This window comes from Eriocheir sinensis, chromosome 3 (genome assembly GCF_024679095.1).
Source record: "Eriocheir sinensis breed Jianghai 21 chromosome 3, ASM2467909v1, whole genome shotgun sequence".
In the NCBI taxonomy this organism is placed as follows: Eukaryota; Metazoa; Arthropoda; class Malacostraca; order Decapoda; family Varunidae; genus Eriocheir; species Eriocheir sinensis.
Window position 1 is genome coordinate 3913822 of NC_066511.1, and position 17444 is coordinate 3931265.

The following is a 17444-nucleotide window of genomic DNA, read 5'->3' on the forward strand; positions in this document are numbered from 1 at the left end:
GTCGTTGATCTGGGCATTTCGCGATGATGTCTGTGTTTTCTTCTAATATTTTTCTTGATAGCACTGTATTATGTTTCTGAAGTAGGTGTTGTCGTGGAGCTCCGGATGTCAGGTGGTAGCTCATGCGCCTGCTCAGCTTCATCGTTGCCATGCCGATATAGGTGGAGGGGAGGGCTTCGCAGATCCCTCGTTTACAAGTAAACCTATATACATGTGACTCCTGTGTAGGCAGTTTTTCTTCTTGGGGGCTGTTTCTCATAGTCAGGTGGCTTGTTTTTCTTGTCTTGTAATATATTACTATGTTGAGTTTCTTCTTCTCTGGGTTTGTTGGCGTAACGCTTCTTCTGATGATTACTTTTTTTATTCTTTCGTCTTTTTTATAGGCAGTAGAAAAGTGTGCTTTGTAGTTTATGTTGATGTTCTCTTTTTCCTCCGTTGCATTGTTGATTGTAGTATGCCATTGATCCAATATTTTCTTGGTTTGCATGTTAATGTCCGGTTCTTCAAAACCGTTGTTCAGTAATACTAGAGTCGATCGGTCTATTTTTTGGTGAACTTGCTTCCATCTACTGCAGTGGGTGAGTGTTCTCCGGATGTAGGCGCCTATGGTGGAGTCTTTGTAGCGTTTGGGGCACTCACTATTTCCGTTGAGGCAGTGGCCTGGGATATATATATATATATATATATATATATATATATATATATATATATATATATATATATATATATATATATATATATATATATATATATATATATATATATATATATATATATATATATATATATATATATATATATATATATATATATATATATATATATATATATATTGGTACACTTATGTAAATCAATAAGTAGATGAATAAATATATAAATCTATGGCATAAATGAGTATGACAAGATATAATGAAACAAACGAACAATTAAAAAAAAAAGAGAAATAGGAACACAAAAAATTTACTCTTCAAATCCAGTTTCTTACAAAATGATGGAAGGGCCGTGTGGAGGTCTGAAAAAGAAGCTATCATATGGGCAGCGAATAAGATTGCAACGGAAACGATCACACAAACAATTGCGCTTACTGAAGCTTAATAGTTATCCTTCAGAGTTTTATTGTTCTTGATAAATTACATTTTGTAGGGGACAACATAGTTATTATTTTTGCCATTACTACGGAAGTGGGCCTACAGTTTCAGTGATAAGATTTGCAATCCTGAATATTCCACGCACGATTATTATTATTATTATTTTTTTTTTTGATTCGCCGAATTATTCCAGCAAAGAGCAATTCAACACTGTGTTTATTACTGTGTTGTGTTAAAGTATCTTCTATTCTATTATACATTTTTAACAAATCGTCTCACTGTTGTTACAATCATTCAAGAGGTATCGCTTTGTAAGGTATTATTTGTTTCTCCACAAAAGTCTTCATTTTTGTCCATCCAACATATGTATCTATCGAACACTGCATTATGTGCCCGTGTTTGGGAAGTTCGTGTGTGTGTGTGTGGGAGAGAGAGAGAGAGAGAGAGAGAGAGAGAGAGAGAGAGAGAGAGAGAGAGAGAGAGAGAGAGAGAGAGAGAGTACATGCATTAGCTCACTTCAATAATTCTTCTTTTTAGCTTCATGAAAAACATTCGACAAAGTAACAGTTGATGGTCTTAGAGAATCATTTAATGTCGTTAGAATATTTTTATAGAATATTCATCTCAATGCCCTTTAAATCTGTTTTATTTTCCTTAGAATGAAGAAAAGAAACATAGTATGGTAGTTAATTTCTTTCATCTTTCAACGACAAATGCTTATTATACAGGGAGACATTGCTTACAAGAGAATAAACAAAATATCTTTGACGGGGGACCTTGAAAGCTTTTTCTGTGTAGTCTGCGACACTACACATTTACCTCTGTTTGGAATGAAGTCACTGGCTCCAGACAAGAAGCACCTGTATGTACAGTGCTGCCCTTTACACTGAAGCAACTCCGAAACTTCCTCCTTTGTTTCGGTTAATATATATATATATATATATATATATATATATATATATATATATATATATATATATATATATATATATATATATATATATATATATATATATATATTTGCAATCGCTAAAGTCGACTGCTTGAAAATGTTATTTCTAATTAGTACAGACGTTTTATAGAAAACCATTAGCGTTACTTCTAGATTTCAAATGAATTAAAAAAATGTGGCTTGGAATACAAATAATTACAATCTTTGTTAATGAGAGGAATTAGTTATGTTATCAACAAGCTTATACTTTCGATATTTTCTGCTCATTAAGAAAAAAAAACTACAAACTTTATTGGGTTGCAAACACAACTGATCGCATTTAATTTTGATGCTCTGTTCCTGAACCACAGATGAAAAGAAACTACGAAAAATTATACGGATAGGAAATGTCTCAGTACGAAAAATTATACAAAAAAAACATACAATTAAAACAACAACAAAAATATGAAATAAATAATATTATGAATCGTAAATACGTAGCAAAGTAACACGTAACAACAGTAACTAGTGCTGCACACATACTGACTCAAGAAAGCAGTTTTATTAAGTTAATATAAAAAAAGAAATACATTATTGCTAAACTCACACTGGCGTCTTTTATAACTGTACATTTCAATAATCTGGAATGCATTCATACATACATCTTTTAGTCATTGTAACGCACACCCAAACAAAAGAAAAAGAACTAGTGGATCTGTCTAGCCACAGAAGTACAGTCACCATTGTTTTACACACGGTAATTCTAACTAAACATATCTTTGGACCACCGGTAAACAGGACTGTTATGTCACTGAAAAGATACATACTTCTACTTTTGCGCTCTACCTGCCTACATAATGTTTCTCTTCAACACCCCTCCACAGAAAAGGATGTTTCGTTTAGCATTTCATGCTAAGAACCGAAACAGTGTACTTCGGCCGAAAATATTTCATCTATAAAATCTCACTAAATGACCAAAAATATCAATGAGTGTTTATAATAAAATTTTATTTTCACCATGAGCCTGTTTTGTCGAGTATTAATTATTAATATCAGTTGAGTACATATAGTAAGGAAGATTGGCCAAACCTTGCTTTTTCATCAGTTACTTCGCTTAATTTATTTCTTTGATGGGCAAAAATACATTGGGTATTCACTATTTTTATGCAACCATACCGTGCGACTCGTGAGACTTATCCCCTCCCTATTCCCATTAATATTTACACGCTACTGATTATACAGCTCTACTATAATTCCATTTCTCATCATTTTCTGGGGACCATAAACTACAGATAAGACACAGCAGAACCTTCTTGGTGAGACCTGTGATCATTTTCATTAGTAAGACTAATTACTTTTATTCAGTGATTTCGAAAACTGAGGCAGTTGCACTGACATGCGTTGTAGATCACTGTGGCCATGCCATGCTCATTTCTTCTTAGGACTATTGGCTCCACTTTTCCCATTCACCAACCTTACATAGCTGTACCTTTTCCTTTCTTGTTTTTTGTACTGCGTAACAAATGAAATAAATATAGTAAGCCGACAATATACAGACAGACAGACAAGAGTTTCTCACAATTCTCGAGAAACTTACCATAGTAACAGTGCTTTTGAGAACCAAGATTTTTGTTCTCTACTACATGTGACGTGCGTATGCATCATGTCCATTGTATACAGCAGAGTTGCCCATAGAGCAACATCAAAGAGAACTGATGTAATATAAAAAAAAATATTATAATCTTTTAGTTCATCAACATATCAAAGTCAAGCAATTTTGGAAGACATGCAAGTTCTCTAGATCTGAACTTGAAAAGAATGCTCATCATAAAAAAAAAATGTAAGATACTTGCTTCTCAACAAAAGTCTACCATAATATAGGCTATACTTATTTTAACGACTGCGTTATGTAAGATACCTCTTTATTTCATTCACAGATTTATCCTAGAATTAAGTTAGTGAAGTGGAATATGATTTGTATTTATCGCCTTCCCTGGTCTAGTCCCTGGTGTAATGGAAGAATATTTTTTTTCATTATATCACTCAAATAAGTCATGATAAACATTATAACCAAATAACTATACAGATTATCTTATTATTCAACATATTGCTAGATTTCTTCCGTCTAACAATCAGGAAGTCATATTCATACATACCCCAGCGCTGTAAAATGTCCATGCCACGGATACACACATGGCCTTCCTCCCTCAACCTGACTAAAGCAAATCTAGTTTTACAAAACAAGAGCGTTGTAAAGCTTAAATGCCATTGGTGCACTCTTTTACAAAATTAATGATCATAGACTCGATTGGAATTAAGCAATGCGAAACCAATGATACATAACTTAATGACTAATTACACGATGAATAGGAAATTATTTTTTCTTCATATAATCTGTTTTTGCTTGATAATAATGAAAAAAATCACATACAGACAATAACCGAATGCCTTATTCGAGTATACACTTTGCAAACCGTAAATTTTCTTCTTTTTCTAAATCAGGAATTTTCATAAGCTGATTGGAACTATTATTCCTGAAAATAATTAGTAATGTTACGAAGATGACGTGAACGACCAAACATGAACTAACTAAAACTATAGTAACTTGTTATGCCGTGCTAGGTAGTTTAGCATTTACACAGTCCTTAGCAGCTAACCCTGACGTCCCTCCACCCACTAGCTCATCATTATACATACACCACACCTTTTTCCCATTTGTTTCGCAATTTCCTCCTTCGAGACCATAAATATTTGAAATCACTAATAACCTATTATATTTTGGGTCTGAAATAAGATTATAAAACATGTATGAAACATATTGTTTTAGTACAAACACTGGTTGCTTACAATCTGTACAGTATTTCCTCTGTAAATTGGTATAAAACACCGAAAGACACTATGTTATTAATACAGAATAGTCTTCTTTTTTACTTGGGGATAGTCTAGTTCGTACATTACGGTATTACCGGCTGCAAGAGAGTCATAACTAAAGAGAGGTAAGAACTCACAAATATAGGATGGTATGTGCTATATATGGTTTGTCATGCAAATAATACATACAATATACAGTATGAAGTTTATGAAGCAAAGTTGATATTTTTCCGTGAATCAGATTATCGTATTAATCCCGAGGGGGAGCGGAGGTGGGAGCGGGAGATGAGGCCGGTGCGGTAATCTATGGGCTCGGGCTGCTGACGGGGCTGGTTGCGCTTTCTGTGTCGGCCCCAGCTGGGAGAGGAGACATGCATTAGGAAGTTTGGCTTGCAGACTCTTTTATCATCTATGTACATACTGGGTGATGGTTATGTGAATATATATTTTAAAACTGGCTGATATAAAGCAAAACAAATGTAAAAATGCAAGTATACGATGAAATTGGAAGATTATAGTTTAAAATTTTAATATAAAGAAATATTAGACTCAATTTTTGCTTCTTAGTCATGCTAAAAAATATGAACATCATGGACAATTTCATACCCTTCAATCACAAAGTTTATGGTGAGAGGATCAAAGACAAGATACATGACAAAATAACAAATTATACTGATTAGCTGTTTGACCCGTAATGTTACACAAAGCGCTCGTCATTCATGTTTAACATATAAAAAGTTCAGCTGAAATATAAATACCGTGGCATGAGGTATAGAAGAAAATATTTCTATGGCACATGCAAAATATTGATAGACCGTATTGGGTATCAGTTCGACCCTTCCCCGCTAGAGGCCCTTCGCCAGCGCTTCCATTACAACGACGATGTTTTGCCACCAACTATTTGTAAAGAAACAGTGGCCACGCACGAGGAAGCCATGGATACAGTTATTATGTACTTACCATGAACTCCAACTAAGGTTTTGCCATATATAAACCTTTTTTTCGTCTTTAGTCTTATTTGTGATATAGTTGTCAAACCGGAGAACAGTCTCGGAGGTGTGGCGCTGCGTGTATAGCCAATACGGTCAGTTGGCAATCTAATCGTCAAAAAGACGGTTGCCATATAAAACAATATCCAACCAAAACTTTACTATGAAAATATTGCTCTGTATCATGCAAGGTCACTATTGGCGACGAAAAAACAACTACACACTACAAAATTAAAAGATATGTTCGCTGGCAATAATTGTAATAAATCCGTAAGAAAAGATGCTTCTTATTTGGAATAAATGTAAACACTACAATGCTCTTCTAGAACAGACTAGCTAGTGCATGATTCTAAGAATAAACACTTGGTGGTTATCATGAATAGCGTTTATCAATGTAATGATAAATCACAAATAAAAAATCAACAATTTAGTAAATGTATATAAATTTATGGCAGGTATCCAACCCCGCTATGACAAGCATACCAGACCTAACCATGTGTCTCACACCAGTGGCAGTTCGCGTACCACTCTACGCATGTCGTGATTACATATTCAAACATGTTACCAAAAAGCACGAAGAGAGATGCCAGCAGTTAATGACTAAACATAGCTAACAAAGCTGACAAGTTTTGCGTGGTCAGGCTTACATAATCACTTTTTCATATTATAAAAAAAACGAATTAATAGTCCTTACACACACACACACACACACACACACACACACACACAGACACCATATATTATGTTGCCCCTTGATGCTTGGTTAGTTGCTTGCTGCTTGTTACTTTATGATTTGTTGTCTTTGCTCTGTATGTTTGTATATTTTCAGCAAGGCTGCCTTTTATCCTCAATATACCGTTTATTATTATTATTATTATTATTATTATTATTATTATTATTATTATTATTATTATTAACACACCACTCCGTAGCTCAATCGTTAAAAATTCTGTGCTGCCAGGCTTCGCGGACTGGCAGGCGGAAGTTCGAGCCCCATTCAGGAACGGGACATATCTACTGACAAGGAGCAGTTACTGTCCTCCCTTGAGCAAGGGGGATGGTCTGTGTGGTGTGGGAAGGTCCCGACATACCCATAGATCGACTATAACGAGCGAGCTTGCTCCTGTCAGAAGGGTGCTTTCTGGCGATTGCGAGTCCAACTCGTGATCAGGCCGGGGTGAATTACACACACACACACACACACACACACACACACACACACACCATCTTTCTCAAATTAATTTACTACGTTATTATTAGTTACTATACACGTGTGTGTGTGTGTGTGTGTGTGTGTGTGTGTTTGTGGTTGTGAGTGTGTGTGTGGTTGTGAGTGTGTGTGTGTGTGTGTGTGTGTGGGAGAGAGAGAGAGAGAGAGAGAGAGAGAGAGAGAGAGAGAGAGAGAGAGAGAGAGAGAGAGATTGCCAGTCAGTACCCTTTCCAAATAAGCATGGGGCTCACAAGTGACGGATCTCTGGGCACGGTTGAAACCTCACAGCCACACACAACCGGGAGGCGGGTCACAACCCCCGACTGACAACCGTTACCCATTCACTGGTGGGTGGACAAAGGGCACGAATTAAAGGAGACTGCCCATCCGTCTCCACTCTTTCTCTGAAATCGTATCCGGAACATTTCAGTTGTGAAGCGAACGCACTAACTGCAGCACTATACTGGAACTTTGTGTCCTTCGATTCCTCAAAAACTTGTTTTTTCCACTTGTCTACTCGACACAATCTTCCCCCTGTTCTTCAATCACGCACAGTTGTCACCTTCTTCGACAGTCTACATTAAATATCATCGGTCTATCCATTACTCAAAATCTAAACTGAAAGCCTCAAAGATTACTAAAACAGCTTCCTCGAGGTTGGGCGCTCTGAATCGTCTCCACCATTTTTTTTTCCCCCTCACAGATGCTGTCCCTATTCAAAGGTCTTGTCCGCCCTCGTATGGAATATGCATCTCATGTTTAGAGGGCTCTAGACACATAGTCTTTTTGGACAGAGTAGAGCAAAAACTTCCCTTCCTCTTACTGTTAATTTTTTGCCTCTTGAATTCCGACGCAGTGTTGCGTCTCTTTCTATCTTCTATCGACATTTTTATGTTGACTGCTCTTCTGATCTTGCTAACTGCATACCAACCCCTTTCCCACGGCCCTGCTGCACACAGTTTTCTACTTTATTTCATTCCTATACTGTCCAAATCCCTTATGCAAGAGTTGACCAGCATCTTTGTGGAGTCAGTGGCTAAGTGGTTAGCGTGCCGGTCCCGCGTTCCGCCACGTTCTGGATGACGCGGATTCGAATCCTCCGCAATCACCTGGGATTTTTCAGTCACCGCCGAGTGGCAGTGCTGGGCACTTGCGGTACTTTATGCGGTACTGCGGTACTACCGCACTACGAAACCGGTACCTCAGTACCGCAGTACCGCAGAGGATTGCTGAAAGTACCGGAGTACCGGTACCGCGTTCAAATTTCCTGCGGTACTTTTCGCGGTACCGGCAAACACTTTAAAAGAAAAATAGTGATGATAATAATTAATGAATAAATAAATATGTAAATAAAAATAAACAATCCACTGTTTGAGGGGGCCGGGGGGGGGGGACACCTGACCCACCAGACAGACAGACAGACAGTCGGACATACGCACAGACACCGTGGGAAAGAGGGGAGGCACTTTCACTGAAAAGGATAGGTACCTATTGTTAATTAAAAGGATGTGATTTTTCATCGGAGGGAGGTTGGAACCAGGATTTTTTCACCTATGCTTTTCCAGGAGGAGCCATACTTGCTTCTAAAATTAATCAACACCTCATTACTCCTATAGTACGTTAAATCAATTCATCTTTAGTTGCGTGCGCGCCGATTATCTCGCTATAACTGGAAAGAGCAAAAAGGGGGAGAGAGATATGTTACTAACGTGTACTGTACTAACGTAGACGGACTTAGAACGTGTAACGTTCTAACTCTAAGTCCGGGCTCAACTTCACTACTGGCAGGTCGGTGAAAATCTTGCTCCTAGGAAATAATCTATTAAATAATTACCCGTATATATTATTGTTATCTACAACATGTTACTTATTCAGGGCACATTTTTCCTACTGGATAGTTTCCACCTAATCTCATGTACACTACATGTGTATTACCTAGTAAATAAAAACAAATTTATGATTATAATAAGTGAAGAAATATAGGCAACATACCCGTCCCTCCGGTTCGTCTGTCTCCAGCTTAACCCATCGACGCTCTCCCATCAGCTGTTTTGGGGCCCCCCCCCCCCCCCTCTCTCTCTCTCTCTCTCTCTCTCTCTCTCTCTCTCTCTCTCTCTCTCTCTCTCTCATACGTTAAAGGAGTTAAATAGAAAATTTAATGAAATAAAGGAAAGTAAGGAGGAGGAGGAGGAAGTCCACTCAGCTGATTTACGCCCCCCTCTCTCTCTCTCTCTCTCTCTCTCTCTCTCTCTCTCTCTCTCTCTCTCTCTTACTTTAAAGGAGGTAAATAGAGATAATTTAATGAAATAAAGGAAAGAGTAGGAGGAGGAGGAAGTACACTCAGGTGACTCACTTGTATTAAAATGTGATTTTTTGGCGTTTATTTATTTATTTTTTTATTTTTTATATATAGGTGTTTTTTGTAATTGGTGTCGCACAGCTATTTTTTTTCTCTTTTTAAGTGCTGCTTTAGAAACCAGGTACCGCAGTACCGCGGAACGCACCAGGGGGGGCGGGAAAAGTACCGGACGGAGTACCGCGGAACGCACTGGGTATGCTGAGGTACCGCAGTACCGCGTAACGCAACCCCAAACTTTTGGTACCGCGCCCACCACTACCGAGTGGCCTAAGACTACCCACATGCTGTCCTGAAGACCACCTAGCAACCCGGACTAGAGGAACTGTTCAAGGAAAATCAAGAATGGGCTCCGGGGGACAGTATGAGCCAAGAATAGATTGCGCCACTATAAACACTTGATTGCGCCAAGACGTGCTCCGGCCGACCACCAGGCCCCTCAAGAAAGCCTACCCTTTCCCTTTCAATGGTAAACTCTGGAATAGCCTTCCTTCGTCTGTATTTTCTCCTGCCCTCGAAATGACCTATTTCAAGAGGGGAGTATCAAGACACCTCACCACCCGAAATCGAGCTCTCTTTATGCCACTCTTCTCTGCTTCTTGCAGGAGCAGTACTTGACAGGCTTTTTTGTTTTCATTTGTTTTTGCCTCTGAGCTGCTTATTTCACTGTGAAAATAAACTACGGAACTGGATGGAACTGTACCTGGCTGGTTGAAGCTTGCGACGGTGAACCGTAGGAACTTTGGTGACGGTGTTAGGCTGGTGAGATGGAGAGGTGAGGCGTCGCGGTAGATGTGAGTGTGACAAAGTGACATGATTTTTTGAAGGCGCGAAAGGGGGACGCGAGAACAATAATTGCGTTGCGTTGATGGAGATAGTAATAGCGCACAACGCGGAGTGTCAGTTTGGGGAGGATGAATGAGGAGTACATTGCCGCCAGCGCACACCAGGGCCCCTGAGTGCTCTTTTGAGTCTCCCCAGCAGTATTTACAATAGGTGGCAGATCTGGCTTCTTGATGTACCTAGAATGTGGAGTTGAGTGTCCGTGGAGACTCCAAGTAGTTTTGCACAGGTAAGTGCAGGATGGGGGAGGTTGTTGATGGACACCACAGGGGGGCTGGTGTTCAGAGGAGGTGTGTGTGTGTGTGTGTGTGTGTGTGTGTGTGTGTGTGTGAAATTCACCACCACGGCCTGATCACGTGTTGGACTCGTAATCGCCAGCAGGTATCCTCCCGACATGTGTATGTGTGTGTGTGTGTGTGTGTTATGAATTCTGCACACAGTGATATGCAAATAAACCACGAATCTCACGTTTTCGGTTACTGCTTCTGCTTATGCTCTTTCTTGACGTAAAGATTGCTCTCAGAATCATTTATGAGTTTGAGGCAATGGTGCTGTGGTTGCAAAGTCACACACTTCTGAGCCACAGGAAAACACAAGAGCTTGGAGCTTTCTAGGGGGTGCCCATCATTTAGGAAACGGTAACACTGGGTTCGCAAGGAATGAGTTGGTGAGTACATTACTTTTATTATTTCGTCATATAATATTAAATTATAGATTAGTTTCTTATATTCACTGATTATTATTTTTGTTTTACTGGATGTAGTAAAGTTGTTCTGGTTTTTATTCTATTTCACGTTCATGCACATACATCCCTATATATATATATATATATATATATATATATATATATATATATATATATATATATATATATATATATATATATATATATATATTTTTTTTCTTTTTACGTCGCGGCCTATCGCGCCGGTAGGCTTCTTCCCGGTGGGGCCTGATGGTCGGCCCAAGGCTTCTTCCCGGTGGGGCCTGATGGTCGGCCCAGCCCGTTCTGGCGCAGGCGAGTGTTTATAGTGGCGCCATCTATGGTTATTTTTTTTTTTTTACAGTGAAGGAAAATTTTGTTCTGTTTCTACTTTTACACAGGTTAATCGCATTCTCAAAACGGTAAGACTAGGTTACTTTACATCTCTAATCAGTGAAGAAGCATCACCATCTACCTGCGGTAATCATTTACGGTAGCTCTACTTACTGGGAGCACAAGTTACTACGTTACATCATTGCATTATGTCCGCGGATATTACAGCGATTTTTTTAACTCACCTGAAGAGCAAACTGTTGGGTAAATGTATACATGACTACAAAATACAGTATTACAAAACATTTTCGTCTTTTTCTTCTCTCTCACACACCCACACCCACCCACCCACCCATATACACACACACACACACACACACACACACACACACACACACACACACACACGTGCATAAATTCATATTTTCTTTTATCCTACAATCAAGCATTTGTTGTGAATGATTTAGAAGCATATTGTTGCCAGACTAATATATGTATACATGACTTCTGTCTTTATTAGGACTTCGTTTAAATGTTTTGAACATAATACCATTATTCGACGATAAGCATCTTCATCATCATATATTAAAACAACTCCCCTATCTCCAAACTCTTGCCAACACCTGTTTGTTCTGCTTTGGCAAGCTATTGAAAACATGTCATGCTTGCCTTATTTGTAACTCTTAGATAAAGTTCCTTATAATGTTTTCAGTTATACAGTATATAATAAGTTGGCACGTTATACGTCAATAAATGTAACACAAGTTCAAAATAGTTTAATTCTTTATAGGAAGTGCCTGTTATTGTATTTGGGAGAAAGCTTGAAGCAGTGTTCGCGTCTCTTGATGAAGGCGAGCCCCGAGGCGGATCATGGTCTTTCATCAAGAAATCAATTTGAAGAAAAGAAATAGATTGGCAATACCTTTCGCTTCACCTTACCTTGAATGCAAGTTACACTTTTAAGTGCATTGGCCATAACTGCAACATATAGACAGTGGTAAGTGACAAAATGTATGGCAAAAATAAATTAAACACAGAAATCGTGGACGGAATGAAAAGCGAACTCACACCACGACACATATTTTACCGCTAACAACAAACATCATAAACATGTATATTTACTTGAAATTCGATAGAAACAGTAAACAACATATGTGAACAAAAAGAAGTACACATTGTAACAGCATGGTGCTCATGCCGGAAAGCAGTAAAAAAAAATGGCAACATAAAGCACACCAAAAACAGCAACATTCATTTATTCCTCCTTCGGCAGCACCGCCAGAAGAAGCGCGCCACACCCCCGACCACCCACCGGAGAACTTTGGTGATGTACTCAGGCCAGTTGGCGGGGAAGAGCACCAGGAAGAAGCCGCACACAATGAGCACAACCCCGGCCAGCTTCATGCCCTCAAACTTGACGTGGTACCACTTGATGTCCAGAGCTTAAGCACACAGTAAGTTTTAGTATGCATGTATATAATATCCTTCCATCTATCTGTCTACCTCTATTTAACTATATACAGTAAAACCCTTATAACTCGGCACTGTATAACTCGGAATTTGATATAACTCGCCAATTCAACGAAATATTAATTAAAAAAATTCTGATTCAAACAAAAAACGAAAAAAAATCATGCATCTCGGCATATTGCCGAGTTTTAACCACATGCTGCTGTCTACACTCGGCATGCCTCACCCACATTTTCTTAAAAATGTATCCCCACTTGGGCCACCTGATCTCACTCTCCAGCACTCTCTGATTTATCTCGGTATGCTGCCGAGTTATCTCCATATCGCGTGGTTTACACTCGTCAATGCTTGCCCGCACTATTTCTGTATTTAAAACATGTACCCTCACTCTCCCTGCTTGTTCCTCAAACACCCTCGTGTTTTCTGCTTGGACTACATGACTACAGCAGCCCATTCATTTGTAAGTGTTAATTTAAGCCTTTACTGCTGCTGTGTAGTGCAGTGTTTTCAAAATTTTGACTATATGCAATAGGGGGGAAGGGGAATGATGGATTTGTATAACTCGGAATATTGAATAACTCGGCAAAGGTGGGAGCCCCTACCATGCCGAGTTATGAGGGTTTTACTGTACCTATCTATCTATCTGTTTATCAATCTGCGTATCTATACACACACACACACACACACACACACACAGATCTATATATATATATATATATATATATATATATATATATATATATATATATATATATATATATATATATATATATATATGGGGAGGCGGTGGCTGAGTCGACAGAGTGACGGCGCCGCGTTCAGGAGGACGTGAGTTCAATCCCCGCCCGGTGCCACCAAGCTGGGATTTTCTTTAGCCGCCGCCGAGTGGCTTAAAACTGCCCACATGCTGTCCAAAAGACCACCTATCAACTCGGACTCTAGATTCTAGGATTAAAGATCAGCTCCGGGAGGGCAGCATGAGCCAATGCAAGATGGCGCCACTATAAACACTCGCCTGCGCCAGAACGGGCTGGGCCAACCATCAGGCCCCACCGGGAAGAAGCCTACCGGCGCAATAGGCCATGACGTAAAAAAAAAAATATATATATATATATATATATATATATATATATATATATATATATATATATATATATATATATATATATATATATATGGGGACGAGTGTGGTCTGGGCTGGATGTCCCACAATCTCAAGGAAAGTGATGTGTATTCTATAGCCTCTCCTTTCCAGGTGGTGTGATCGCCGCGGGGCCACGGCCTGGCTTGCCAGGCAGGAGGTCACTTGCATAAGGCCTCTCCTACATTACTGTATCCATTGCACCACCTTCACGCGGTGTCCGTTTCCACTAAGTGTGCCGGCGGTATAACGGGGTGGGCAGGTTGGGCCCTTTAGACTTGGTTGGCAGCCAACCTAAGAGAAGAACAACTCTCACTCCAAAACCGGGCCTAGGAGCTCGCTATCCCTGTCAGGTAGCTCGTCTAGGACAGCGGTACTTAACCTGGGGATCGTGACCCCCTGGGGGAACGTTTGGGGTTTCTCGAGGGGTCACGGAGAGTTTTGGAGAAAGTAATTTATTTCATGCATTTAAGATCTACTAAAGACTTCAACCACAACCAGTCAATCAGTCCAGAGACACGCCAGCCCTCATCGACAGACCGACTTGGTCGGCTAGATTTCGATCGCTGATAGAGTCGGTCTGTCGGCTCCCAGCTACGGGCCTCCTTTGGCAAAGGCCCGTGCTCCTCGTGCAAGAGGGAGCAATCTCCCCCCCCCCCCCACAACCAGTCAATCAGTCAGATCATAGCTACGGTGGGGGGATTGTCACGGTATGTACTTCGCTGCTCTGTGACTCCAGAGGCGCTTTGCATTCCAGTTTCACACAACGAGGGAACAAGGTAAATTGTTTCAAAGTATATTGGATTTTATTCGTATGGTGTAAGCTTTTCTGCATGTTATATCGTATCTACAATTTCTGTAATAAATTGTAAGGGGAAAGAGCTTTACAATCTGTAATAACCTGCTAATAAGCCAATGAAGTACTAAAGTGAAATACATTATAATTTTACTTTGTACACTAGCTTATAATTTTCCATTTAGTAAAAACCAGGCTATTATTCTGCATTTAGGAATACTATTCTATTATTTTGCATTCATGAATACTACTAAGGATTTCAGAGGCTGTGCGGCCTCGTTTTTTGGGAATAATATCGTAACGAACAATCGTATCGGTACGAGATTTTGCGACAGTGTATTTCACACACTGCCTTAATTTTGAAGGGTATCGCCAACCGCCACAAGTAGAGAATAAAGGCACTTGTCCCTATACCAAGAGGGTAAAGTCATCAGTGTCAGGCAAAGATACGAACACAACTACCAGAGGCTCCGCCCACCTTGTTCCTCTTCCCTCCATCTCCCGCCTCCTCCCTTCTCCCTCAATCTCTCTCTCTCTCTCTCTCTCTCTCTCTGGAAGATACATACTCGAGAATGATTTTTTTTTTTCAATTAAGGCATGCTTGATGTGATACTGGGACTTTAATTTTGAGCATAGTGATACACATCTGGGCCGTGGACGTAATGACATGTGAGAGTAGGGTGAGGTGGTAAATGATGACTACCATGATTGATGGTAGAACGATTGCTCGCTTGTATTTGTTTCTCTCTCGTTTGTTTTTTGTTGTTTTCCTTTTTGCTACCTTTCTTCGTCACCTGACTTTGACTCGCGGCACCAGTCGTCAAGTGTACCAGAGAGAAGATAAAATGGCCACTAAGATACAGCACGAAAACGTACACCATAAACCACCAAACCACTACGCTACCAATAGTTACGGAGGTAATTAGGCTATGTAAGTAACACGTTACCCTACTCTCAACTTTATTTAAAGGATGCCTATCAGTATTAGAAAGAGTATATAACGCCACTACAATTAATGCATGCCTTTCATTCATTATAGTTACGAAGCTACATGAGAGAGAGAGAGATATTGAGGGAGAAGGGAGGAGGCGGGAGATGGAGGGAAGAGGAACAAGGTGGGCGGAGCCTCTGGTAGTTGTGTTCGTATCTTTGCCTGACACTGATGACTTTACCCTCTTGGTATAGGGACAAGTGCCTTTATTCTCTACTTGTGGCGGTTGGCGATACCCTTCAAAATTAAGGCAGTGTGTGAAATACACTGTCGCAAAATCTCGTACCGATACGATTGTTCGTTACGATATTATTCCCAAAAAACGAGGCCGCACAGCCTCTGAAATCCTTAGTAGGCTATTATTTTAAAGTTATAAATAAAATGCCATTATTTTGCACTCATAAATACTAGGCTATTATTTTTGCATTTAGGGACATTAGGTTATTACTTTGCATTTAAGAATCCTAAGCTATTATTTTGCATTTAGAAATACTAGGCTATTATTTTGCATTTAAGAATACTAAGCTATTATTTTGAACTTATGAATACTAGACTTATTTTTCATTTAATAATACCAGCCTAATATTTTGCATCCATGAAGACAAGGCTATTATTTTGCATTTACGAATCCAAAGCCATTATTTTGCATTTAGGAAACTAGGCTATTGTTTTGCATTTAGGAAACTAGGCTATTATTTTGCATTTAGGAATACTAAGCTATTATTTTGTATTTAAAAATTACTAGGCTATTATTTTGCAATAAATGGCGCCACTTTAAAAATTGCCTGCGCCATGACGGGCTTGGGCCGACCACCAGGTCCCTGAAGAAAGCCTACCGGTGTAGCGTGAAAAACTGTTGCCCGTGAAAAACTGTTGCCTCCCTATCTGCGCGTGCGTGGCTCCGCCTCTTCTCTCTCTCTCTCTCCCTGTTCCCACTGCCTACCGCTAGGAGTGGGCAGGTACCGGTACTAATACCGGTACTAATGGTACCAGCTAAACGGTACGGTACCGGTACCAGATTGCTCGGATTTATTTATTGGATTAATAATAATTCTTCATGGCCGATTCTTTTTTTTTAGGTTGCTAATAAATATTGTTATTGTTATTAGACCATGATAGAGTACATCCATAATAACTATACATGCTACTTTTTATCGAAAAAATAAATATTCACGTCATTCAGAGAGAGAGAGAGAGAGAGAGAATCTTAATTGAGGGCAGAAATAAATGAGAGAAAAAAGTCCACTGTGTGTGTGTGTGTGTGTGTGTGTGTGTGTGTGTGTGTGTGTGGGACACACACACACACACACAGACAAACACACACACACTGGACTTTTTTCTCTCTCTCTCTCTGAATGAAGTGAATATTATATTTTCGATAAAAAATATATATATAGATATTATGGATGTACTCGATCATAATAATAACAATAAAAAAATATTAGACATGAATGAAGAATTATCCAGTAAATTCAATAAATAAATCCAATAATATAATGGAAACGAAAAGCAGGACAAAATGGTGGGAACTTGGGAAGACGGTCAGCGAGGCAGTGACTCAGCAGCCAGCACAGCATTCAAGGCTTATCGTCTCCACAGGGCCCATACCGGTACCGCATGGCGACTGGCGAGCCCCGTGCCCCGCCGAGCGTCACTAAGATCAACCGGTACCGGTACCAAACAGTGCCGAGTGATCATGAGTCTTCCCGGCACTGGGTGCCA

General features: G+C 39.6%; 1 protein-coding gene across 2 annotated transcripts in view; it reads right to left on the reverse strand.

Moving 5' to 3' along the window:
* Positions 1-4149: 4149 nt before the first annotated feature.
* The window catches only part of LOC127003789 (putative thiamine transporter SLC35F3), a 209000-nt gene continuing 195705 nt past the window's right edge, over positions 4150-17444 (reverse strand). The window contains exons 9-10 of one of the 2 annotated variants that reach the window (XM_050870840.1): positions 12637-12766; positions 4150-5247 (exon numbers count right to left, since the gene is read on the reverse strand). In XM_050870840.1, the coding sequence (XP_050726797.1) occupies positions 5133-5247; positions 12637-12766 (245 nt within the window). In that variant the 3' untranslated portion in view covers positions 4150-5132. The remainder of the gene's footprint in view (positions 5248-12636; positions 12767-17444) is intronic. The other variant, XM_050870847.1, reaches the window with a different exon arrangement.